At 48.9% G+C, this 25,594-nt stretch overlaps 1 protein-coding gene and 1 long non-coding RNA gene across 11 annotated transcripts in view; one reads left to right on the top strand and one right to left on the bottom strand.

The window, feature by feature from the left end:
- Positions 1 to 25,594, top strand: part of TNS1 (tensin 1) — a 204,574-nt gene that overhangs the window by 18,647 nt on the left and 160,333 nt on the right. For all 10 annotated transcript variants that reach the window (XM_032278268.1, XM_032278266.1, XM_032278265.1 and 7 more), the window contains one exon: positions 6,128 to 6,165. In XM_032278268.1, the coding sequence (XP_032134159.1) occupies positions 6,128 to 6,165 (38 nt within the window). The remainder of the gene's footprint in view (positions 1 to 6,127; positions 6,166 to 25,594) is intronic.
- Positions 2,817 to 6,279, bottom strand: LOC116551805. Its single transcript, XR_004269068.1, has 2 exons — positions 6,086 to 6,279; positions 2,817 to 3,534 (listed from the first exon to the last, which is right to left on the bottom strand). It is a non-coding gene; the product is annotated as an uncharacterized LOC116551805 (long non-coding RNA).

Raw genomic sequence — 25,594 nt, forward strand, 5'->3', positions numbered from 1 at the left:
GAGGAGGTCGAGGCTGCAGTGAGCCGTGAGCACACCACTGCTCTCCAGCCTGGGTGACAGATTGAGACCCTGTCTCAAAAAGAAAGAATAGAAAGAAGAAAGAGTTGGGTGCATATAAGAAACCATTTCACATACCCCCCTGCCTTACAAAAAAAAATCTCATAATGTTTTAAGAAAGTTTATGAATTTGTGTTGGGCTGCATTCAAAGCCGAACTTGGCTACATGTGGCTCGCGGGCTGCGGGTTGGACAAGTTTGATCTGGAAGGTTTCTTCCTGTTCTTACTTCAGAGCCACACCATGTCCCCTGACCATCCCCCGAGACACCTTGTGTCAGTCACGGTTCTCTGCAGAAACAGAACCAACAGGATGTGTGTAGAAAAAAAGAGGTTTATTTAAGGAATTGTCTCACGTGATTGTGGAGCCGTGGCAGGTTCAATCTGCAGGATAGGTTGGCAGGTGGGGTGCTCCTGCCCATGTGCTGGAGAGGAGGGCCTTCTTTATTAAAGCCTTCAACTGGTTGGATGAGGTCCACCCTCATTATGGAGGGTCATGTGCTTTATTCAAAGTACTGATTTAAATGTGAATCTCATCTAAAAAATAAAACCAACCAACTTTCTCAGAAACATCCAGAATAATGTTTCACCAAATAGCTAGGTACCGTGGCCTAAACAAGTTGACTCATTACATTAACGACTGCATGCCTCCAGCCCTGGCCCTGGAGATGAACCGGCAGGGCAGTCTGAGTGGCCAGTGAGCAGGTGGGCGGCTGGGCCTGTGCCTCTGTGCCGGCCAGGGAAGGAGCTGAGGCCGGACTGGGCATGTGAGTGGTTATCGCCGGGGTCAGGTGCACACCGAGGCTATGTGCTCATTTTCCGACTCGAGTCCAGGAGGAAAAGGCCATTTTGATCCCAACAATGTTGGCTTCCTGTGTTCCTGAGAGGCAGGAAGCAACCCCAGGACAGAGTACCGGCAGCCCAGCTGGGCGGGAGCTGGGGCCAAGGGCTGGGGGTGCAGTTTTTCACCCCAACAGAATAATCCAAGGGTCCCTTCCCACTAAGGAGCTCTGTGCTCCCTATCAGGCCACCACTGGGACCTGTCGCGCGGGGGCAGTGCTGACACTGTGGGCAGAGATGGGGCTCCTGGCGCTCCATGAAGCTCCAGCTGGACTCCGGTCGGACACTGGCTCAGGAGGGCGCATGGGTGGGCTTGTAATTGTGGGGCCTTCTGTAGGAGCTGAGAGGCCATGGTTTGCTCAGGTGGGGCCCATCCTGACAGGCATATCTGGGGAGGATGAAGGAGAGGGGAAGGCTGGGGCTTCCTGCTCTTGCTCCTCCCTGCGTGTCCCCATCCCTCTGATGAGAAATGGTCCCTGGGGAGAGAGCATCCCTGTTGCTCACAGACTGGCTTCTCCCCAGCAGTGTCTGATGTTCCCAGGGTTGGAAGCTGGGTTTTTCCCCTTTCTTGGTTGAAGGGAGGAAGAGGCGGGTGGCAGTGGTGGCGGAGGGTGTCTTAGTTGGGCTGTTGCAGAATACCTTAGCCTCTTAGGAGTTACTTTCTGGAACACAACGGCTCACTACTGGGTAGGGGAAGGGAAGTAAGGAAGGAATGAAAGAGAGGGGTGTGCAGGCACCAAGGAGCAAGGTAGGACCCAGGAGATGGCCTCTGCCTCGGTTCCCAGCATCTGCTGCCTTTGGCTTTTGCGTTCTGATGGGTCTTCTGCCTCGGTTCCCAGCATCTGCTGCCTTTGGCTTTTGCGTTCTGATGGGTCTTGTGCTCTGATTTCAGTATCCAGTGTGAAATCACTGCATAATTTTTTTTATTGCAGTGATTTTGTACAGCATAGAAAAATTACTCCCAGGCTTAGTGGTTTAAAATAAATACAGATGGGCCAGGCCTGGTGGCTCACGCCCGTAATCCAAGCACTTTGGGAGGTTGAGGCGAGCAGATCACGAGGTCAGGAATTCAAGACCAGCCTGACCAACATGGTAAAACCCCGTCTCTACAAAAAATACAAAAATTAGCTGGGCGTGGTGGCGTGTGCTGTAGTTCCAGCTACTCAGGAGGCTGAGGCAGGAGAAATGCTTGAACCTGGGAAGCAGAGGTTGCAGTGAGCTGAGGTCATGCTACTGCACTCCAGCCTGGGCGACAGAGAGAGGCTTCATCTCAAAAAAAAAAAAAAAAAAAAAACACTGTATATACATACATACAGGCTGGGTACCATGGCTCACTCTTGTAATCTTAAGACTTTTGGAAACACAGGCAGGAGGATCACTTGAGCTCAGGAGTTTGAGACCAGCCTGGACAAATAGCAAAACGCCCTCTCTACAAAAAATGCAAAAATTAGCCAGGCATGGTGGCATATGCCTGTAGTCCCAGCTGCTTGGGAGACTGAGGGGGGAGGATCACTTGAGCCTGGTAGATGGAGACTGCAGTAAACTCAGATCATGTCATTGCACTCCAGCCTTGGGGGCAGAGTAGGGCAAGACCGTGTCTCAAAAAAAGAAAACAAATACAAAACTATTATTTCACATGGCTTCCATGGCTCAGGAATTCATGAGTGACTTGGCTGGGTGGTTCTGGCTCAGAGTGTCTTATGAAGGTGCGGTCAAAATGTCACTGGGGCCGTATTCATCTGAAGGCCTGACTGGGGCTGGAGGAGCCACTTCCCATATGGCTCACTTAATGCTGTCAAGCTGGGGCTGGCTGTTGGCAGGAGGCCTCAGCCCCTCACCACATGGCCCTCTCCGTAGGGCTGCTTGGGAGTCTCATCACATGGTCACTGGCTTCCCGTAGAGTGAGTGATCCACGACAAGGCTGAAGTCAAAGTGTCTTTTATAGCTTAGCCTCAGAAGTCACACACTGTCATTTCTATAGTATCTGATTGATTACATGAATCAGCCCTATTTAGTGTGGGAGGGGACTCCAGAAGGGCATGAGTAGCAGAGGCAAGAAACACTGGCAGCTACCCAAGAGGCTGGCTGCCACAGTTTCCTTTTCTGTAGTATATGGAGTATTTCATCATTCTGAGAGTGAGAGGCCAGCAGATCGGCAGGCCCAAACTTGAGAGGACAGCAGACATGATGCAAGTTGGGAGGACATTCTGCCCCTTGGAAGGAGATGTGAGAAAGGTGGCCAGGCATGCAAAGGGGGCTTCCCTGGAGGAGACTCAGCAAGCGGGCCTCCTTCGGGTTGGAGGCGGATACTTCTGCAGATGTCAAAATCCATTCATGGGGGCTTGGCCAAGCCTGTCCTGCTTGGCATCTGCCACTTGCTTTCGGTTTGCTAAGCTTTTGTCTTCTGGGCTGGGAACTGGGGTGGGGGTGGTCTTCCTTCGCTCCCCTTTGTAGAGCTGCCAAGGACAAGCTTTCTGCATTCCAGTGTGCAGGAAGCACTCAGCATAGCATACTGCAATTGCCTGATGATTTCTCCACTTGCCCCCCACTTGAGGGCATTTGCTGAGTGTCTGCCCGCTGTGTGACCGGCAGGGCTGCCCTGTATGGTCATGTAGGCCAAGCGCTGCCAAGGGTGCCTACCTGAGAGAGCACAGGAGTCAGCCCACCCTTTGCCTACCAAGCCATGCGTCTTGGCACAGGGCTGATCTGCTTGGAGAAAGGGCACCTTCTCACCATTTCCACAAAGACACTGCATGAGCTCAACTTACTACGCATGGCTGTGTGTCCATCGGGCTGGTCTCCCAGAGGATGGCCTCAGCCTTCTAGTGTGCACAAAGATGCTGTGTGGTCTTGTGGGCCTGAAGGAGACACTGTCCTAGCTGCTGGGGGTCTGGTGTGAAAGACACAGCCATGCTCCCTGCCCTCCTGAGTACAGTGTGGGGAGATAGACTAGAGAGAAGCTACCCAGGGCGACTTCAGAAGGTAACCAGGAAATAACTGGGGTGCTGAGAAAGAATAATTGGAAAATGACTCCAATTTAAGTGGTCAGAGGAGACCTCTTTGAGGAAATGACTTTGGGTGGATTCCCAAGGGATGAGAAGGATTTGGCCCAGGGAACGATGGGGTGCTGGGGTGACGGGGAGTGTTCCAGGCAGCTGACACAGCAAGTGCCAAGGCCCTGAGGCACTCTGGGAAGTGTCAGAGTGTGGAGCCTGCTGGAGGGAGGTGGCATCCCGGCCCCCATTGTGTCCCTCATGTCTAGACTGGGGTTGGAGGCCGAAAGTGGTTGCTTAGGGATGCTTTTTTGGTTGAACATGAGATGTTCAGGAACGATCCTACAGCTCAGGAACGATCTGAGAGTGGGGGGACACAACTAAATGGGGTGCACGTAAACCCCAGGGGAGGTCTTCAGACAGATCCAACTTAGCAAACATTTATTAAGTCTCTCCTGTGTACCAGTGTCTCTCTCTCTCTCTCTGTCTGTCTCTGTGTGTGTGTGTGTGTGTGTGTGTGTCTGTATGAGAGAGAGAGAGAGAGAGAGAGAGTCAGGTCCCCTACTGGAAAGAGCACACCCTGTCAGACCCAAAAAGGGGAAGTTTCCTCATTCGGATGGGGTGGGGCAGGGGAGGCTGCTGGTGTCCAAGAGGGGACAATTTTGGGAAGGGAGGGAGTTGCTCCCCTGGCTGGCGGGGGTGCTGAGGGACAGGGAGGAGCAGAAGGTTCAGAGTTGGGTAACACTGGCGTGGCTGAGCGGGGAGTATGTCCTACTGTGGCCAGGGTGGAGATGCCCCTGAGCTGGGCTGGGTGGCTGGTGGGGTCAGGAAAGCCTTGCTCAGTACCGGTGAGTCACAGGCCTGGGCTGGGCCAGGACTAGGTTCTGAGAGAAGAAGATCCCATGCTGGGGTCAGTGGCCAAGGTCCCTTTTCAGGCACCACCCAGTGTGTCTCCCAGTTTCTCCCCGTTTCCCATTCCCAGCCCCTTCTGCCTCAGATAAACTAGAAGCCTTAGTGTGGGGAACCCTGGAGCCTCTTTGGGGTGCTCCAGGCCTTCACCTGTGCCTCAACCTCCCTTTCTGCACTCTACTGAGAATCAGGTTGGTTCAAAGCTGGAAGGAGGTGGAGGGTAGTAGATCCAGGAGAAGGGGGCGGATGGCTGTGGCTCTGGGCTGTGGCTGTAGAGGATTTGGAGTCAGGGCACTCTCCTACCTCCCTCTCCCCAGTTCTCTAACCAGAGTTCCTAACTCCCCAGCCTTAGCAGGTCCTGGGCAGCCAACAAGACCCAAAGCCGTGCAAACAGCTCAGGAGACTCCTCATCCACTCATGAGATCTGTGGGGAGGTCACCAAATCCCTTGGTGGAGTCCCAGAGCCCTGGGGGGCGGGGCGGCAGGGCTGGTGAAATTCCAGGCTTTGGGAACCTGATAGGAAATTTGATTCCAGCTTCTGGTAATGGGAGGAAGAGCAAGTCCTGTGTGTGTGTTTGTGTGTGTGTGTGTGTGTGTGTGTGTGCGTGCGCGCGCGTGTGTGCTTCAAGTCATGTACAAGAAGTTTGTGTGAGCATCTGTTCACGCGTCTGTGTCCACAAATCTGTGTCAGGCTGTATCTGAGGGTGTCCCACAGAATTGTGCGTGTTTGTGCCCCAGGTCAGGGGTCTTCGTGGATGAATCTGTGTGAGGCTCTGTGTGTGCCCGAGGATGACTGTGTTGATGGGTGGGAGTGGTTCTGGGTGAGTGTGTGTGTGGGTGTAATGTGTATGTGCGTGGGCTGTCTCCTGGACTCTGAATTGGGTCTGTGTGTCTCTGTCTCTGGGGCACAGTAAGTGTGATTGTGGTTTTCGATGTCGTCTGCCTGCCTGGTGTGTGTGTAAAGGGAGAAGGCCCTCCTTATTACTTGGTGCGGCTGGCATGGGCCCTGGGTCCGGGCTACCTCTGCCCCTGGCAGGGGTCCAGTGGGCGACCCCCCTGCTCCCTCCACCTTCCCACACCCGGAGGGGCTCGTGCTGGGGGCCCGGCGCCTCCCGGGCAGCGGGTCCGCAGTCCCGGACGCTCCCGCCCCCCAGGCCCAGCAGCCGCTCCCCTCCGTCCCCTCCCTCTCTCCCTCTCTCCTTCCCTCCGTCCCTCCTTCCCTCCTTCTCTCACGAGCGCGGATTGCGGGCTGGGGTGGGAGGAGATTTCGCGGAGTTTCCATTTCATACCTCGCGGCTAAAACTTTCTTTCTGTGTCTCGCTCTCTTGCAGTCTGCAGCTTCTCCTGTCATCGGAAATGCCAGGCCAAGGTAAGGGGCCACGGGCGGGCGGGCCCGGGAGGACTTGGGACAGGCCTGGCTCGGGGTCCGGGACTGGAGCGGGGGGCGCCGGCGGGACGGGGGCGGTGCCCGGGGCGTCCCTCCTCCTCGCTTTGTTTATGCAAAGCGCCTGGGCCTGGGAGCGGGCGCAGGTCAAGGTGAAGGCGAAGGCCCGGGGCCGGGGGCGGGGCGGACTGGGGAGTGGGGGGATACGGGTGGGGGGCGCAGCGCGCGATCTGGGCGGTCACTGGGGGTGGCTGGTGGGGACCGAGCTCCGAGGGAGCGGCCTTTGAAGGTGTTTCTGCTAGTTCTCAAGGGGTAGAGGCGAAGGGGGAGGGGATCCATTTCAATTACCCCGGACCGCCCAGAGCCCCGCTTGGCCCAATTCGGCCAACCTAGAAAACCTGTGACCACAGCCACGGGACCCTGAGGGCGAGAGAAGTGGGTGGTGGAGTAAGTGGAGAATGAGATCGGAGGTCAGGATCGGCTGGTCTGGAACCCTCTGAGACTGTGTCTCCCTCTTGATTGGCCAGGTCTCCTTTTGGTCCTCAGTTTCCCCATGAGTATTTCGAGGCTGGGCCTGGTGGGAGAGGGAAACTGAGTCAAGAAGACCAGAGGGATTGCTGGGCCCTAGTTGGCCAGGCTGGCTCAGCCCTGATGTATCCTCTGAGGTTTGAATCCAGAAGTCATATATCAGCTTCTTGGAATAACGGGGTGGGGGATTGACACCAAGACGGATTATGAGTTTGGGAAGGAAATGGTTCTGTCCAATGGCCTCAGCTCTGCCTGGGGGTGAAAATGGCATTCCTTGCCTCTCACTTGCAGCCAATGTCTGCACCTTCTCCCATTGTTGCTTGTACCGCTCCCTGCCTGTTCACCCCCTACGTTTGCTCTTCACACTTGACTTTTCAAGATATTCAGGTAGTAGAAGGAGAAGATGCTTCCAAAAGGAGCATTCATTCAGCAGTTGAGGATCCGTATCTGGTGCATCCCACACTTTGCTTCTCATTAGCTGGTGACCTTGGGCAAGTTTTGTACCTGTCTGAGCCTCTGCTTCATCCACAAGGATATGGGAATAAGCCTCGCTCATTAAGTTGTTATGAGGATTCAATGAGCTAATGTGTGTGAAGTGCCCAGCCCAGCGCCTGGCACAGGGTACATGCTCAAAAGTGTCATGATTGATGCTCAGTTACTGGGAGCTTGGAGTTCCAAGTGTTACCTTGGGGAAGGGGTGCTGATGAGTCAGGCAGATCTGGGAGGACTCTTCCTCCAAAGAGACTTGACTTAAGCCAAGCATACACCTTGCTGGAGGGCATCTCCATCTGTAGACTCCAGCTCGGAATGCTCCCTTTGCAGAGGTGCCGAGGACCGGGCTTGCAGCAGGTACGTCCATGTAGAGTTTTCTGCCTTCGCTTGTCCTCTGCTTTCCTGGGGCCACCCTCGGCCTTTTCTTTCCTGGATGGGGAAAGTAAGTTTCTGCTTCTCCTTCCACCTGTCTCCTTGTTCTCTTTATCCAGAGCAGTTTTTTTTTTTCTTTAAATACAGAACTTTCCAGTTTTCTTGCTTCTCCCCAGTCTACCCCTTCCTACTGTCCTTCCTGCAACCTTCTCTCTTAATAGCAGTGAACATTTGTACAGTGCTTTGAGTCTTAGACAGAATTTCACATGCATTATCAGACTTTGTTCTTTTCATTCCTTTAGAGCATAAAACATTGGCCAAAAGTTCCTGTTGTTTTACAGATGAGGAAATGGAGGTGCCCCAGGCTGAGTGACCTCAGGGTGTCCCAGTGGAATTCTTCACCTGCTCTCTGTCCCTGGGCCCTTGTCCTTCCTTGTCTTCGTCCCTCACTGCCTACTGCCATACATTTCCCCATCCTTGCCTGCCCTTCCTCCTCTTGATTTCCACCTCTTGACAGCAGCAGGATACATTTAGGGATGATAAGGGGATGAACTTTCAGGCAGTGAAGGGTCTGAATAGGGGAGATGGGTAGCCCAGAGAGGCCCAGAAAGATGTACAGATGGCTTGTCATGCAGCAGCCTTGCGCATGGGAACAGGCAGATGCCAAAGATGATGTTTTGGGGGTATAGCCTACCTGAGGAGTCTTACATATGCTGGGGGCTCAGAATGTACAAGGCTGCAGCAGTCCTGCTCTGCCCTGCCCAAGGAGGCCAGCTAAGTGGGGGAGAGGGTAGATTTGCAGGGCAGCAACCAGACAGACAGATGGGCTTTGTATAGGAGTTTCCTCTACAGGGAATGGGACCCACTGGTGGTGACACTCCACCCAGCTGGGGGGTCTCTCCCTAAAACCACAGCTCTTACTGCTGCCCTGCCTTTTCCTCCCGCTGGGAAGGGCAGCAGGAGCCAGAGCCACAGAGCCACAGCAGAGCTCTGTACTGTAGATTTTATAGCCTCGTCAACTTGGAGGTCATCTCATCCAGCCCCCGCTTCTAGGCAGGATTCATTAATGAATGTTTAGTAAGCTCCTTCCCATGGGCCAGACACCCTTCTAAGTGAACAGATAGAAAAGGCCTTGGCCCTCATGGGTCTTACATTCTAATAGGAGAGACAGGCACTAAATAGGCAAGCAAATTTTGAAGGGAATGAGCTGCAGCAATGGGTTAGAGAAGAATTCTGCTAGGGTAGCCCAGGAAGACTGCTTGGAGGAAGAGTCATGTGAGGTGGGACCCAGATGATGATGCTGGGAAGGAGAAAGATCAGGTGCGAAGGCCCTGAGGCGAGAGGAGCTTGTTACTCTTGAAAGAGGGCTAGAGAGTAGTGAGCGCTGGTGAGTTTGGGCCTGAGGGACATGATTGGATTTCCACTCTAAGGCCACTCTGGCCTTGAGCAGGCACCAGGGCAGGAGTAGGGACATGGGCCAAGAGGCTGCTGATGTTGCCCACGTAAGAGAAGCTGGCGGCTTAGTCCACGGCGCTCGTCAGAAAGGCAGTGAGGAGGGGCTGGGCCTGGGATGCCTTCCGAGGGAGAGCCGGAGCCTCACTGAGTGATGGGATGTTGGGCGTGAGAGCGGGAGCCGGCTTAAAGGTGACTCCCAGGTTTTGGCCAGAGTAATTGGGTACACGTGGTTTCACTTACTGAGACAGATGAGGTGTGTGAGAAATTTCTAGGAGATAGCTCCAGGGTTTCAGCTTTGCTTGGTCTCCGTTTCACAGTCCCATGCACTGGGGGTTTCTTGCTGATGTTGATCTCTCCAATTCTGCCTGCTCTGGCCACTCCTCCGGTATGTGGCTGGTTCCTGATGCCTTCATGCGCCACCCTTAGACTGTTTCTGCAGCACAAAGCTGTGGCTCTGACAGGGGCTGTGTTATGTATATGGGGCGATATGGTGTAACAAATGGCCCCCAGGCTTAGTAGCTTAAAACAGCATTGAACACCGTTTATCTAGTAATAATAAATGTTTTGGGTGGTCAGGGTGTTGGGAGTGGGTTAGCTGCCTGTTTCTGGCCAGGGGTCTCTCACGGGGTTGCAGTTGTTGGCTGGGGCTGCAGTCTTCTCAAGGCCTGACTGGGGCTGGAGGATCATTTTCCAAGGTGGTTCTGTCATGTGGCTATCAAGTTGGGGTTGGCTGTTGGCAGATAGCTTCAGTGTCTTGCCACACGAACCTCTCCGTAGGGCTGCTTAAGTGTTCTTACAACATGATGGCTAGTTTCCCCAGAGTGAATGAATGATTCAAGAGAGAGCAAGGCAGAGCCACAATGTCTTTTATATACTATCCTTGGAAGACACACTGTTATTTCTGCAATATCCTATTGATTACATAGGTCAGCCCTATTCAGTGTGGGAAGAACCTACATAAAGGCTTGGATATCATGAGGCAAGAATCAGTGGGGGCCATGTTGGACGGTGACACTACAGATGCCCAGAGACAGGGCAATGCTGACCTGGCAGCTAGGAGGCCGTGGGAGTGCTGGGAAGGGCAGGGGGGGGCCGGAATCAGACACTCTTGGGTTTGAACTCTACCCCTGCTGCCTTCCAGATACGTGAGCTGGGTTGCAGAGGATTAAATCTACATTGGCATATAGTAGGCACCTTTCTCCTTTCTTGGAATGATAGTCACAGCCTGGAAAGGATCCCAGATATTCTGTGCCCTGCTCTCTGCCACTTGGACCTGCTTGAGAGAAAATGCTCCTGCTGGTAGAGGTGAAGCCTCAGTGCCGGCTCACAGTCAATGTTATCTATGTGTTGATTGCCCATTAGAAGGCTGAGAGCTAGGTTCCACCCCAGCTTATAGAATAGTACCTAGTCCTTAGCGGGAGTTCCAATAAAGGGATTAAAGGATGGAATAAAGGAATATTGAGAAAGAAGTCCTTCCTATCTGGGGAGAGGCTGAGGGGATGGATAAAAGCAGGAGAGAAGTAGCAGCAAAATTACTTTAAAACCCCTCCCAAAAGCCCTTCCTACTTCCTGACACACAGGTTCCTCCAAATAATAATTCTAGTCACATTCCTTTTTCTAATTGGGGTATAATTCACACTGTCAAGTATATAAAACTCAAATATACATCCTGATAGGTTTGTATGCACATGAGAACCAGATCATGATCTAGAACATTCCCAGCACCCGAAAAGCAACCCTTATGTTCCCCTTCAATATCCCCCAAAAGTAATTGCTATCTTTACCTGTATTATCAGAGATTAGTTTTGCCTGCTCTTGGATATCATAGAAATGGAATCACATAGTGTGTTTGCTTTTGTGTCTGACATTTCACTCAGCATCATGTCTGGGAGGCTCACCGTGTTCTTGTGGGTTGCAGGGGCTCATTCTTTTTAATTGCTATGTTGTATTCCATTATGTGAAGAAACCACAATGTATTTATCCATTCCACCGTTGATTGCCATTTGGGTTCTTTCCAGTTTGGGACTGTTAGGCGCAGACCTGCCCTCTGTCTACATAGAACTTTGTAATCTACAATCTATTTTCCCTCGTCCTTGCAGTTCTGTGAGGTGGGCGGGGCTCACGGTGGCCCCATTTCACAGATCCAACATCCAGGCTATGTAAAGGTGCCCAACTTGGCTAATGGCACCTTGGCACAGGGGCCTTCTATGTGATTCTGGTCTGCTCTGGGTTAAATGGGCAGGGAGCAGGTGAGGAGAGAGAACAAGAGTGAAAGCAGCAGACGCTGGAGAGAACAGCGTGGGTCAGAGCCAGGAATCTTACTGTCGTTCATGGAAACCCCATTCTCCAGCCCTCCCACTACGTTTCCTGAGGGAAGCGAATTCCCAGCCTCCCTTAGTTCCCACCCTCACCCCTCATTGGGGTTCTTATCTGTCCCCACTTGTTTCTCTCCTGTTGATGATTAAAAATGAATGGCCCAGGACTTGTCTTCCACTTTTTTTTTTTAAATTTTTTTTTGAGACAGGATCTTGCTCTGTTGCCCAGGGTGGAGTGCAGTGGTATGATCATGATTCACTGCAGCCTCGATCTCCTGGGCTCAAGCCATCCTCAATCCTCCCACCTCAGCCTCCTGAGCAGCTGGGACTACAGGTGTGTGCCACCACACCTGGCTAATTTTTTTTTTTTACTTTTTGTAGTGACAGGGTCTTGCCATGTTGCCCAGGCTGGTCTTGAACTCCTGGGCCCAAGTGATCTGCCTGCCTTGGCCTCCCAAAGTGCTGAGATTATAGATGTGAGGCGCCACAGCCTGTCTGCTTTCCACTTTTATGTTAGTACATGTGCTGTGTGTTCACAGAAACTTTTCTTCCATTTTGCTTTTCTCTTCTATCCCCTGCTATATGACTCCATAACTTCCAGATGTTTTATTTATGTATTTATTATTTTAAGTAAACTTTTAATTTAGAATAGTCTTAGGTTTACAGAAAAGTTGTAAAGGATAGCACAGAAAGTTCCTGTGTGGCAAACACCCAGTTTCCCCTAGCCCCTGGATACCTTTTGAAAAATGCTTTCCTCCCTGCTGATCCTCACTCCTTGTTTTGAAATAGCAGTTTCGGTTGACAATGGCAGCATCTTCCAGTCAAATACTCTTTGTCCACTCCAGGTCAGACAAGAGTTCAGTGAAAGGACCAGACAGCTGTTGGGCAGGCAGATGGCCCAGGCCTCAGCCTCTTGGATGGCTTTCTTACCCACTGGCCTCCTTCCTTAGCTCTCTCTGACTTCTTCCCAGGCCCCGGAACTTTCCCGTCCCAAGTACCAACTGAGGCGGAGGGAGGAGGCTACAGCAACAACTTGGTCTCCTCCCCTGTACCAAAAGGGCTTAAATCTCATCCTTTAAGCTCGAAAGGAAAGGAAATCCCATAATTAACCCCCACCTTTCAGTCTCATCGCACATTACCTTTCCTGCTAGTCTTGTAAACACACCTGCAGCCTTCCTTTACACTTGGGATGGAAGCTTGTATTCTCCTGCTACCACAAACACCTGAGTGGGAGGAGGTTCATGGCCCCAGGACCCATCGATGGTTCTGAGCCTAGTGGAGCATTTAAGTTCTTTGACTTTGGAGACAGACTTAAGTTTAAATCCCAGCTGCATCAATAACTGGCTGTGTGATTTTGGGTGAGTTACTGAACCTCTCTGAGCCCCAACTTCCCATCTGTAACTTGGTGATTCTAGTAGTACTTATCTCGTAGAGCTCTTGTGAGTGCTGGGAATGGTAACCCTACTAAAATGCTAAGTTCAAAACTCAGTTGTTAAAAAGTTGCTAATATCTATTTATTATTTTGTATTCCTCTAGTCTTCTACCTGCTGTAAGGCAGAGAGAATCTGAGAGGTCAACAAAGCTTTCTGAGGGCAGTGGTGTGAAGACTAGATAGGCACTTGCTTTTGTTTTTCCTTCTCTTCCCTCTCTCCATTATCAAGGAAAAGTGAGGAAATTCTACAGGCAAATATAGCATGTCTTTTGCTTGTTTGCCTACTGTGTAGCCCCGGAGATCTCTAGCAGTGGTTTGAGGTCTTATCTGCACATTAAAATCACCTGGGTGCTTTAAAAAAACTGATGTCTGTGTTCTACTCTCTGGAGGCTCTGATTTAATTAATTTCAGCTATGACCTGACCTGGGCATCGGGATTTTTAAAAGTGGCAACCAGTGGTGGGAATGTAAAATGGTACAGCCACTCTAGAAACAGTTCGGCCATTTCTTATAAAATTCAACATACACTTGCTGTATGACCCAGAAATTCCACTCCAAGATTTTTATCCAAGAGAAGTAAACACATGTCTGTGAAAAGACTTGTACACAAATATTCATAGCAGCTTTATTTCCAATAGCCTCAAACTGGAATGAACCCGTCACTATTCAGTGACAGGTGAATGGATCCATGAATTATGATGTCATAGTACAGTGGGATACTAGACTGCAATAAAGAGAAATGATCTGCATGCAACAGTGTGGGTGAATCTCAAAAACATCGTGCTGAGTGAAAGAAGCCAGACACAAAAAGGGCACATACTGGGTGATTCCCTTTTAGTGCAATTCGAAAAAGGCAAATCCCTAGTGACAGAGCAGATTAGTAGTTACCTGGAACTGGGAGTGGTGGGGAGATTGGCCGCAAAGGTGTGTGAAGGAACTTCCTTGGGGGATGTTGATTGTGGTCATTATGCATGCACCTATCAAAACCCTTTGAACTCCATTCCTAAAAGGGATGCATTTTATTGTATACCTTAATAAAGTTTATTTTAATAACGTTTTCCATGTGCAGCCATGTTTGACAACCACTGGTCTACGGCTTCTGGAGACCAAGCTCTGTCTTTGTCTTCGTGGCCAGCACTAGCACAATACCATGTATTTAATAATGTTTTCTGGGGTTGAGGGCTTTCTTTCCCATTTTTTATAACAACTTTATTGAGGTATAACTAATTCACATACCATACAATGTGCTTATTTAAAGTGTATGATTCAATGATTTTTTTTTGTATCATCACAGAGTTGTGTGACCAACACCACAGTCAATTTTAGAACATTTTCAGCAGCTCAGAAAGAAACCTTGTGCCTTCTAGCTCAAACCCTAATCCCTCTACCTCTCCCTCACCCCATCCCAACAATCAGCAGCCACTAATCTTTCTTCCTCTATATGTTTGCTAATTCTGATGATTCCATAGCTGTGGTCTTCAGGACTGGCTTCTTTTTCTTTTCCTAATGTTTTCAAGGTACAGCTATGCTGTAGCTCCCTTTTTATGGCTGAGTAATATTCCATTGTATGAATATAGCCCATTTTGTTTTTCCATTCATCATTTGGTGGACATTTGGGTTGTTTCACCTTTTGGTTATTATGACTAATGCTGCCATGAGGATTCACGTACAAGTTTTTGTGTGGACATCTGTTTTCATTTCTCTTGGGTGTGTATAGTTGAGAGTGGAATTGTGGAGTCATAGGGTAACTCTATTTTTAACATTTTGAAGAGCTGCTCAACTGCTTTACACAATAACTTATATTGGTTTTCTAGGGCTGTCCTAAAAACGTATCACAAACTAGGTGACTTAAAACAACAGAAATGTATTATCTCACAGTTCCGGAGGCTAGAAGTCAAAAACTAAGGTGTTAGTAGGACTCTGCTCCCTCTGAAACCTGCAGGGGCCCTTCCTTGCCTCCTTCCAGCTTCTGGAGGTCTCCAGCAATCTCTGGTGTTCTTTGGCTTGTAGGTGCATCGCCCATCCTCTGTCTTCACGTGGTGGTCTCCCTGTGTCCTCACATCATCTTCCCTCTGTGTCTCAGTGTCTGTTTTTTTTTTTTTTTTTTTTTTTTTAAATCAGAAACTGCCATAGTGAGTTAAGGCCCATTCTCATGACCCCATTTTAGAGCTCGATTACATCTGTAAAGACCTTACCTCCAAAAAGGTCATATTCTGAGGTGCTGAGGTTAGGACTTCAGCACATCTTTTGTGAGGAACACAATTCAACCCACAACATAGCTGCGTCATTTTACATTCTCACCAGCAGTATGTGAAGGTTCCAGTTTTTCCGCATCTTTGTCAACACTTGTTATTATCTGACTTTTTGATTGTAGCTATTCTAGTGGATGTCAAGTGGTATCTCATCATGGTTTTGATTTGATTTCCCGGAAGACTAATGATGTTGAGTGTCTTTTCATGTGTTTATTGATTATTTGTGTATCATTTTTGGAGAAATGTCTATTGACATTCCTTATTCATTTAAAAATTGGGTTATTGGTCTTTTATTATTGAATTGTAAAAGTTCTTTATAGGTTTAGGGTACAAGTCCCTTATCAAATACATGATTTGAAATTTTTTTTCATTCTCCGGTGGTCTTAAAAGCCAGTTTTGAACTTTGATGCAGTCTGGTTTATTTTTTCTTTGGTGGCTTGTACTTTTGCTGTCATATCTAAGAATTCATTGCCAAATCCATGGTCACAAATATTTACCCCTATGTTTTCTTCTGTGAGTTTACAGTTTTGGCTTTTATATTTAGGTCTTTTATCCAGTTTGAGTTAATTTTTACATATGGTGTAAAGTAAGGTAAATGCTCTCTTTTGGATGTGGCAACCCATTTGTTCCAGCACCATTTGATGAAAAGATCATTCTTTCCCCACTGAATGATCTTGGCATCATTTGTACTAAGTTTCAAAATTGGGAAGTGTGAATCCTCTGACTATTCTTTTTTAAGATTGTCTTGAATATTCTATGTCCCTTGAAGAAATTTTCGGATCAGCCTGTCAATTTCTACAAAGAAGCCAGTTGGAATTCTGATAGGGCTTGCACTGAATCTGTAGGTCAATTTGGGGAGTATTGCCATCTTAACAATTTTGAGGTTGAGAGGAGTGGCTCACTCCTGTAATCCCAGCACTTTGGAAGCCCGAGGTGGTTAGATCACTTGAGATAGGTCAGGAGTTTGAGACCAGCCTGGCCAACATGGCGAAACCCTGTCTCTACTAAAAATTCAAAAATTAGCCAGGCAGGCATGGTGGTGCATGCCTGTAATCCCAGCTACTTGGGGGACTGAGGTAGGAAGATCTCTTGAACCCAGGTGGTGGAGGTTGCAGTGAGCTGAGATTGTTCCATTGCACTCCAGCCTAGGTGACAGAGTGAGACTTTGCTCAAAACAAAAAACAAAAAAACACCAGAAAACAATTTTGAGTTTTCTGATTCATGAGCATGAGATGTGTTTCTATTTATTTGTATCTTCTTTAATTTCTTTCAACAATATTTTATAATTTTCAGAGTATACATTTTTTACCTCTTTGCGAAGTTTATTCTTTGGTATTTTCTTCTTTTTGATGCTGTTTTAAATGGAATTGTTTGCTTAATTTCATTTTGAGATCGTTCCTTGTCAGTATATGGAAGTATAATTGATTTTGTGTAGTGATGATTTATCTTGCAATCATCACTATTTGTTAGTTCTAAGAGGTTTTAAGGGATTCCTTAGGGTTTTCGACATACAAGATGATGTCATCTGTGAATATAGTTTTACTTCTTTCTTTCTAATCGGGATACTTTTCATTTCATTTTTTTTGCCTGATTGCCTGATTAGAACCTTCAGTACGATGTTACTAGAAGTGGCGAGAGCAGAAATCATTGTCTAGTTCCTGAACGTAGGAGGAAACTATCCAATATTTCACCACTAAGCATGATATTAGCTGTGGGTTTTTCACAGATGCCCTTCATCAGGTTGAGGAAGTTTCCTTCTATTCCTGATTTGTTGAATTTTTTTTTTTTTGAAATGAAGTCTTGCTCTGTTGCCAGGTTGGAAGTACGGTGGCATGATCTCGGCTCACTGCAGTCTCTGCCTCCCAGGTTCAAGTGATTCTCCTGCCTCAGCCTCCCAAGTAGCTGGTACATACCACCATGCCTGGCTAATTTTTATATTTTTAGTAGAGACAGAATTTCACTATGTTGGCCAGGATGGTCTCAATCTCTTGATCTTGTGATCTGCTGGCCTTGGCCTCCCAAAGTACTGCGATTACAGGTGTGAGCCACCGTGCCTGGCACAATGTTTTTAGAATCATGAAATGGTGTTAGATTTTGTCGAATTCTTTTAATGATGATCACATGGTTTTTGTTTCTTCAGTCTACTGATATTAGTATATTACTTTAATTGATTTTCAGTTGTTAAAATCACCTTTCATTCTTGGGATAAATCCCATTTGGTCATGGTGTATAATTCTCCTTCTTAAATGTTTGTGGATTCACTTCGCTAGTATTTTGTCGAGAATTTTTGCATTTATATTCATAAGAGATACTGGTTGGTAGTTCTCTTTTTCCTGTAATATCTTTGTTTGGTTTTGGCCTCACAAAATGATTTGAGAAGTGGTTGTTTCTCTTCTACGTTTTGGAAGAATTTGTGAAGAATTGATATTGATTCTTCTTTAAATGTTTGTGAGAACATTTAAACCTGTGAAGCCATCTGAACCTGGGCTTTTTTGTGTGTATAGTTTTTTGATCGCTAGTTCAATTTATTTATTTATTATACCTCTAGGTCTATTCAGATTTCTAATTTCTTCTTGAGTCAGTTTTGCTATTTTGTACCTTTCTAGGAATTTGTTTATTTTATCTTCGTTATCTAATTTATTCATGGTATTTCTTCATAATCCTTTTTTTTTTTTTTTTGAGATAGAGTCTCACTCTGTCACCCAGGCTGGAGTGCAATGGTGTAATCTTGGCTCACCACAACCTCCACCTCCTGGGTTCAAGCGATTCTCCTGCCTCAGTCTCCTGAGTAGCTGGGATTACATATGCGTGCCACCACGCCTGGCTAATTTTTGTATTTTTAGTAGAGATGGGGTTTCACCATGTTGGTCAGGCTGGTCTTGAACTCCTGACCTTGTGATCCGCCTGCCTTTTCCTTACTTTTACAGGGTTTTTCATTATAATAACTTTGCTTATAGTCCCTGTTTATTGAGTATCCTCTGCATGGTGGCTACTTGACATGCTTCTCATTTAATCCTTGAAACACCACACATAAAGCAGATGTGATTGTTCACACCGTCAAATGACACACTGAAGGGAAAGTCTTACACCAGTTGTGCAACCAGCAGGCAGTGGCAAGTGCTTCCTGCTCAGGTCTGAGTGTCTGGCTCTAGTGTCTGATGGATTTCACTACAGCAAGGGACCTCTCTTGTTCCACATTCAGCCTCTTCTCCCCACTGCTGTGACTTCATGATTTTCTGATTTTACCATTGCTTAGGGGAGAGCGATGGGTCAGTGTTCCCTTATGTTGTTCAGTGAGCCTCAGCATTGCTTGGTGACCCTGTTCAGCATATTCCTGCCTGGTTAAGTTTGGTTCAATGAGTCTAAGGTTAGACCTAGGGATCTGCGTTATTTTCCAACATCTGATGCTGGGGTCCCTGGCAGCACCCGAGGAGGTCGTGTTTGCCCTTGGAAATGCCTCTTCAATGCCCCTGGATGCAGGCCTTGGGGAAGTTGCTGCTTCTCCTGGTCTCTGTTCTTCTGGCTTCAGCTTCACCTGGGGTGGGGTCAAGGATGAGGTAGGTTTTGAGGGGAGAAGCTACTTTCTCTTGCTTTATAACAATCTTGCAACAAGTTTTAACTTCTTCTGACATCTTTGAGTCTCTCTCTCTCCATACACACACACACACACACACACATGCACGCACATGCACACACATGCAGTCTTCTCCCCACAGCAGGGAGGGGCAAGGCTGGGGGTGAAGAGACACTGAGCTATGACTGGCTTCTCATTTTCCTGGAATGTGGCTCCCCAAAGGTCTCATATTTTTCAGCGTTTCTGACTCTGGGGCTGTGTAAACATCACACAGGGGTTTGCTGCCTCTGAGAGACTGGAGGAGTTAGAGAGGGGGAGGGTAGGAGCCCAGAGCAGAGAGGAGGGCAAATGGGAGATTGGAGGACAGAGGGGGAGGGAGGAGAGGAAAGTCCTGGGGTCCTAGTGAAACAGGACACTGGATGAAGCGTGTGAGAGGGAGTAAAGGCCAGTGGAGTCCTACTGAGTGAGTAAGGGATCTAGGAAGGCAGGGTCCGTGGTGCAGTGCCAGGGGAGGGCAGAAGGTCCGATTAAGGTTAGGAGCCCTGTTGGTGGGGTAGGAGGAGATCCCCAGTCCACACAAGCCACCCTGGCTACTCCTGGCTTTTAGCTCGGGGGGTCTGTGGTGTCCACTGAGCTGGCAGAGCAGGGACAGTGAGGCCTTTGCCAGTAGATCACCCCATCCCAGGGTGTGGTGAGCCTGGCATCGGGGAGTGGCAGCTCCTTGCCTCCTGGGGCTCCGCCTGGACTGAGAGAACCTGCTGGCTAGAGGGAGGCCCTGGGATGCCTTATAAGAACCCAGCATTCCCTGGGGCTGGGCTCTGTCTAGAGGTCAATACTCAGTTGTAGCCCTCTGAGCCTCCCAAGCCACTGAGCTAGAATGATCTGCTTCCTAAGCCTGGACGGCAGGAGAGGGGCCTCGGGTACGCAGTTGGAGTCCCTGTGGCCTCCAGCTCTTGACTCTGCTATTTACATGAACCGTGTTGCCTCAGGCAAGTCACTCCCACTCTGCAATCAGGTTCCCTCAGCTGTATAAAAATGGTGACATTGATATCTTGCTGATATCATGCTGACCTTGCAAGGTTGGTGGGAGGATTAGAGAGAATGCAGGTGAAAATCTTGGCATGTGATAGGCTTTTGCTCAATATATAACTCGTTCTATTCTTCTGAGATCCTAGGATAATAAAGAGCTGAGTGCCCCAGAAATAACAAACAGCTAACTGCCCCAGAAATCCAGCAGCCAGCAGGCCAGGGCAGCTCCACAGAATGACTGTGGCTCCAGCTCCCTTACTCTGTTCCAGTGGATTCCTCTGCCTGCAGCCACCTGCTGGCCCTGTGAACCCCTCTCCCCCACAGTTGTTTCTCCCTGCTCCACCCTGCCAAGGACCTTTGACACCCCTGTTCCCTCTCTCTGGGGGTTCTGGCTTGTGGCTGATGAGTGACTTGGCCAATGCCCCCTGCAGCGGGCAGGCGGGTAGGATGTTAGCAGGGGGCCATTAGGAGGAGTGGGGTGTGTGTGTCTTGCGGCACAGCGGAACACAGAGTAAGTCACAGATTAACCCCATGGCCTGTTTCCTCTGACGCTGGCTGGGGGCACCCAAGCAAGGGTGTCCAGGGGTGTCTAGGTTCAGACTGGGTTCTGTTGGAGGAAGCAGGGGAAGAAGGTCACTCGTGGGTCACATGTGGTTGGAGGAGCAGTAGGAAGCCCTGGAGCCCTCTTCTGCACACAGAACTCACACTGGCTTGAATTCCACATCAGTGCACAGCTTCTAAAACTCCTATATCCTTGCACACACAGGATCTATTTAATCTAATCATCACAGCAACACTGCAAGATAGATATTAATATAATCGCCATGGCACAGAGGAGGAAACGGCTCAGATGGTTGAGCAGTGCACTCACATAGCCAGTAAGGTTGTAGAACCAGGACTGGGGACTTGAACCCAGGCTTAGGGAGAGGCTTGGGGAGAGAATCTGAGCTGAGCCCAAGTCTGACTGTTCTTCTTCAGCACACACTATCTCTGACACTGGGCAAGTTGCACAGCCTCTTTGTGACTTGAGTTATTGATCTGTAATAGTCATAAACATAGTTACTGCTTCAAAAGATTATTGTAAGAATTAAATGCACTAATGCCTACAAAGTGCTTAGAGCCATAGATAAATGCTAGTGATTATTATCAACACCCCTCTGTGAATAAAGTCTAAGGACAGAGGCTGCAGTTGAATTGGGTGGAGGAGGTGAGTGCAGACTGGCTCGTTGTATTTTGCTTTACTGAGGCTTCCCGAACTTCCAGGGAAGACAGTTTGAACGTTCTCCACTGAACCGGCTGTCTTGTGATGTGGTGAGCTCTCAGTAGCTGTCTTACATTGTGGGGATGAGGGTTGGACTGGAGACAGTCAAAGTCTCTTGTTTTAAGATTTGGGGCCTGGGAAGACACAGCTGATTTTAAAAAAATTTTATTTTATTTTTATTTTGAGACAGAGCCTCACTCTGTCACCCAGGCTGGAGTGCAGTGGCGCGATCTCGGCTCACTGCAACCTCTTCCTCCCAGGATCAAGTGATTCTTGTGCCTCAGCTGCCTGAGTAGCTGAGACTACAGGTGTGCACCACCATACCCGGCTAATTTTTTTTTTTTTTTTTGTATTTTTAGTAGAGACAGAGTTTTGCCACGTTGCCTAGGCTGGTCTCAAACTCTTGAGCTCAGGCAATCCTCCCATGCAGGCCTCCCAAAGTGCTAGGATTACAGGTGTGTGCACTTTTTTAGTAGATGTACATATTTTCATGGTTTATGTGATAAGTTTCTATAGTCATGTAATTTGTAAAAATCAAATCAGTGTAACTGGGATATCCATCACCTTAAATATTTATCTTTTTTTTGTTTGTTTGTTTTTTGAGATGGAGTCTTGCTCTGTCACCCAGGCTGGAGTGGAGTGGTGCCATCTTGGCTCACTGCAACCTCCGCCTCCTGGGTTCAAGCAATTCTCCTACCTCAGCTTCCTGAGTAGCTGGGATTACAGACACACACCACACCTGGATACTTTTTTTGTATTTTTAGTAGAGATGGGGTTTCACCATGTTGGTCAGGCTGGCCTCGAACTCCTGACCTTGTGATCTGCCTGCCTTGGTCTCCCAAAGTGCTGGGATTACAGGCGTGAGCCACTGCATCCAGCCAAATATTTGTCTTTTATTTGTGCTAGAAACACTGGAATTGTTCTTGTCTAGCTATTTGGAAATAAACATCAGAGCTGATATGTTTCCTGTTTTCCCTGCTTATAGCTGAGTAGCCTTGGGCCATTTTCTGAAGTGCATGGATTCTCAGCTTCCTGGTCTGTAAGCTGGGATGGTGAGTCCTGCCTGCAGTGTTGTGGCGAGGATTAGGTGAGCTAGGTATGGAGAGTGCCTCTCCGCTCCTGGTACATGGTAGCCGGTGATCTGTGATAGCTGTGGTGCGGTGGTGGTCGTGTGGTTATCGTCATTATACGCAGTCTGGCTCTCTCCAGGTGGTGACCCCATGCCAGAGCACCTGTGCCTCTTATCCCTGGGCCAGCTCTGTTTGCTGTGCTCCCTGGGTGTCTGCATTCTTCCTCCTCTGCCCTCTTAGTCTGAGCATCCCTGGTCTGATTCCCGGGGGTGTCTCGGGACCCTCCCAGGTTGAACCCCTCTCCCCTTCCAAGGACTTAATTCTTTAACTGTCCGCCCGACTCTCATCTGACCCTGATCTATGTCTTCCTTAGGACTCAAGTTTTTGTTTTGTTACTTTGTATTTTGAGATGATTAAACTTACAGAAAATTTGCAAAAACAGTACAGAGAGTTTCCTTATACCCTTCACCCAACTCGCCCCTCTTACGTAACCACGCACGGCTATCAAAACCAGGACATTCACATTGATCTGATGTTAATCTGAGGATTGTAGTAGAATTTGGCCAGTGTTCCCACCACTGCCCTTTTTCTGACCTAGGATCCAATCCAGGATCCCGCCTTGCATGTAGCCATCGTGTCTCCTGAGCCTCCTCCTGCCTGGGACAGCTTCTCTGCCTTTCTTTGTTGTAGATGAGTATGGCACCTTTGGAGAGTGCTGGTTAGTTATTTTGAAGACTGTCCCTCAATTTGGGTGTGTCTGATTTCCTCTTTCCATCATTCCTTCTACATTTATTAGTTGGGCTTCTACTGTAAAGAATGGTGCCTTATCCCCAATTTGCTTATTTATTCAATGATATATTTGTCAGTATGGACACCTAGACGTTTACTTTATGGATCACAAACTCATATGATCATTTTTTTCTCAGATCAAATTGATCTAGCCATGGCCAATGGGAGCTCCTTGTATTGGTAGGACCCACGGTTTTTGACTTCTCTTATCTGCTCACTGTATTTGTCAGGGTTCTCCAGAGAAACAGAAGCCATATAAAGAATGTATTTAGAGAATCAGCTTACGTGATCTTGGGGCCTGGCAAGTGTGAAGTGTGTAGGGCAGGGCTTGTAGGCCAGAGACTTAGGCAGCAGTTGATGTTGCAGATTCTTGAGGCAGAATATCTTCTTTTCCAGGAAACCTCAGTTTATGCCCTTAAGGTCTTCAGTTTATTGGAGGAGGTTAACCACCTTTTCAAGGGTAACCTCCTCTACTTAAGGCCCCTGGCTATAGACTTTAGTCACATCTACAAAACACCTTCACATGACACCTGGACTAGTGTTTGGTTAAATCACGGGGTGCTATGGCCTAGTCAAGTTGATGCAGAGAACTCATCATCACACCCACCGATAGTTCTTCTCTTGGCAGTATGGAAGTCATCTTCTATGTCAACATGGGTGGGGTGGATGAAGAATGGTGGGGTCGCACCAGTCTGATTTGGGATGAAAATGTGTCATGCTGGTCCTGACATCTTTCGTTTTCAGCTGTGACCTTTGATTCCTGCTCTCTGTGAGAATTTGTGCAAATCCCTCCTTTCATTTGTAAGATGGGAGAAGCATTGTTCCTGGGCATGTAGGGGATCAGAAGATTTTAAAGGCCCGACTTTAAGCCACAGTGGGAATGCCTTGTCACAGGGCTTGGCTTCAGGTACTTTCGGGACTTGGACCTGGGCTTTTCATTCCTTCTGGGGACACACCTGGGATATTCTTCCCTTTGGGGAGAGGCTAAGGTGGTGCCGACCAAAGTGGTTCCTCTCTCTGATCTGATCAGTTTGGAAGAGGGTCACAGAGAGACCAAAACCAGAGTCCAGGCAGGAATTGCAGCTACAGCCTGTGTGTGTGTGTGTGTGTGTGTGTGTGTGTGAATGAGAGAGAGAGAGAGAGAGAGAGAGAGAGAGAGAGAGAGAGATCCTGAGATGGTGGTGGGAAACCCTCTGGGATTTGAATTGAAAGCCACTGAGCAAGGCTCCCTAACTGGGCAGAGTTCCCTGAAGTTCTATAGGCTGCTGGGGTAGGGTGGAAGGAGAGGGCGTACTTGGCTTTCTAGGATTTGGGAGGGAGACATGGAAGCTAGAGGGAGGAGCCTTCATGTGAGGGGAAAACCCTACATACATCCTGAAGACCTCCCTCACCGATGGGGCCTTGGCATCCTACTGCCTCCCTGGGGGCCAGCTGTTTTCCTTTTTTCATGAGGAGAAACTGAGGTTCAGAGTGGTTCGAGATTCAGTAGAGGAGTGGCTACCAGACAGTCACTGAGGGTAACCAGGTGATTTTCTTGGTCTTCCTGGAGGACAGCCTAGGAGGAAACAGGTTGAACTGCAGCTGGAGGACTTGGGATTGTCCTAAGGAGGGGTCATCCTCTGGTTGTGGGGAGCCTGGAATGGGAGCAAGGAACTGAAGGAGGAGCTGGGACTCCCTTAATTGGAATCTCTAGGATGGAAATGGTTGTGTTGGGCAGGGAAAGGCTGTCTTCCCCAACTGGTAGGGTGTGTGTCTGGAGGGGTAGATTAGGAGCTGGGCTTCTGGGACCTGGAGGCTGAGTGCTAGAGTCCCAGCCTGCCTGACATTGAGCTGGGGAAAACAACCTGGGCCGTCTGTGCCCTCTAAGACCACATCTGTTCTCACATGCCCCTGGGAGCCAGCCTCCCAGCCCTGGCCATGTTCCTGAGAGGCTGAGACTGAGGCCTCCCCTGGCCCCCCTTGTCCTCCATTGGCCCCCCTTGCCCTCCTCTTCCCTCAGAGGCATCCATCTGCCTCTGTGTTCTGTGTGGAGACCAGGAAATGGGACTAGTATCAGTGAGCATTCTTGGTAGCAAGCTTGACCACCTCCAGCCTCAGTTTCCTCAAATGTAAGATGGGGATAATAAAAATAACACCTAGCTTGCAGGGTTGCTGTGAAGAGCTTTGTAAATGGTACATATTGTGGGGTGGCTGCCCTGTTCCTGGCTGGGTCAATGAGTGAGGGGCACTCCTTCTGTCCCCCATTCACTGGGTGAGTTATTGGAGGGACTGGTGGGGTGTCCCAGGAACCCAGTGCAAGGGTAGGTAAGGGGCTGTGCAGCGGTGGCCCAACCACTACGGAGAGTCCCTCCCAGGCCCTCTGCAGCAGCTGCTGCTCCTCCTCCTCCTTCTGCCTGCTTCTCTCTCCACCCACCTCCCTTCACACGTGAAGATGATGATAAACACTCTGCCAGCTCTGAATAGGGCCTGACCTCAGCGGCGAGGCATCTCCCCTCACCCCACCCTCCCAGCCCCGGCTGCATTCCTGGAGAGGCTGGAGCAGAGGCCTCCACTTGCCCCTTTCTCCCTCCACCCACAGAGGCGTCCAGCTGCCTCTGTGTCCTCCGGCTGCTGCTCACCCAGCTGCTTCCCTCAGGCCAGTCTCATCAGAACCTTGAATACCAAAGGACTTGAGTGTGGATATTGGGTAGGATAGTCCAGAATAATAATAATAGTGGTTATCATTTATTAAGCAATTAGACAACAGGCTTCATGCTAAGGCACCAGGTTTTATGCTAAGACCACATCCAAAGACACCAGGTTTTATGCTAAGGTTCCATGCTAAGGCACCAGGTTCCATGCTAAGG

The sequence above is a fragment of the Sapajus apella genome, unplaced genomic scaffold, assembly GCF_009761245.1.
Source record: "Sapajus apella isolate SASKATOON/1434 unplaced genomic scaffold, GSC_monkey_1.0 scaffold10, whole genome shotgun sequence".
Lineage (NCBI taxonomy): Eukaryota > Metazoa > Chordata > Mammalia > Primates > Cebidae > Sapajus > Sapajus apella.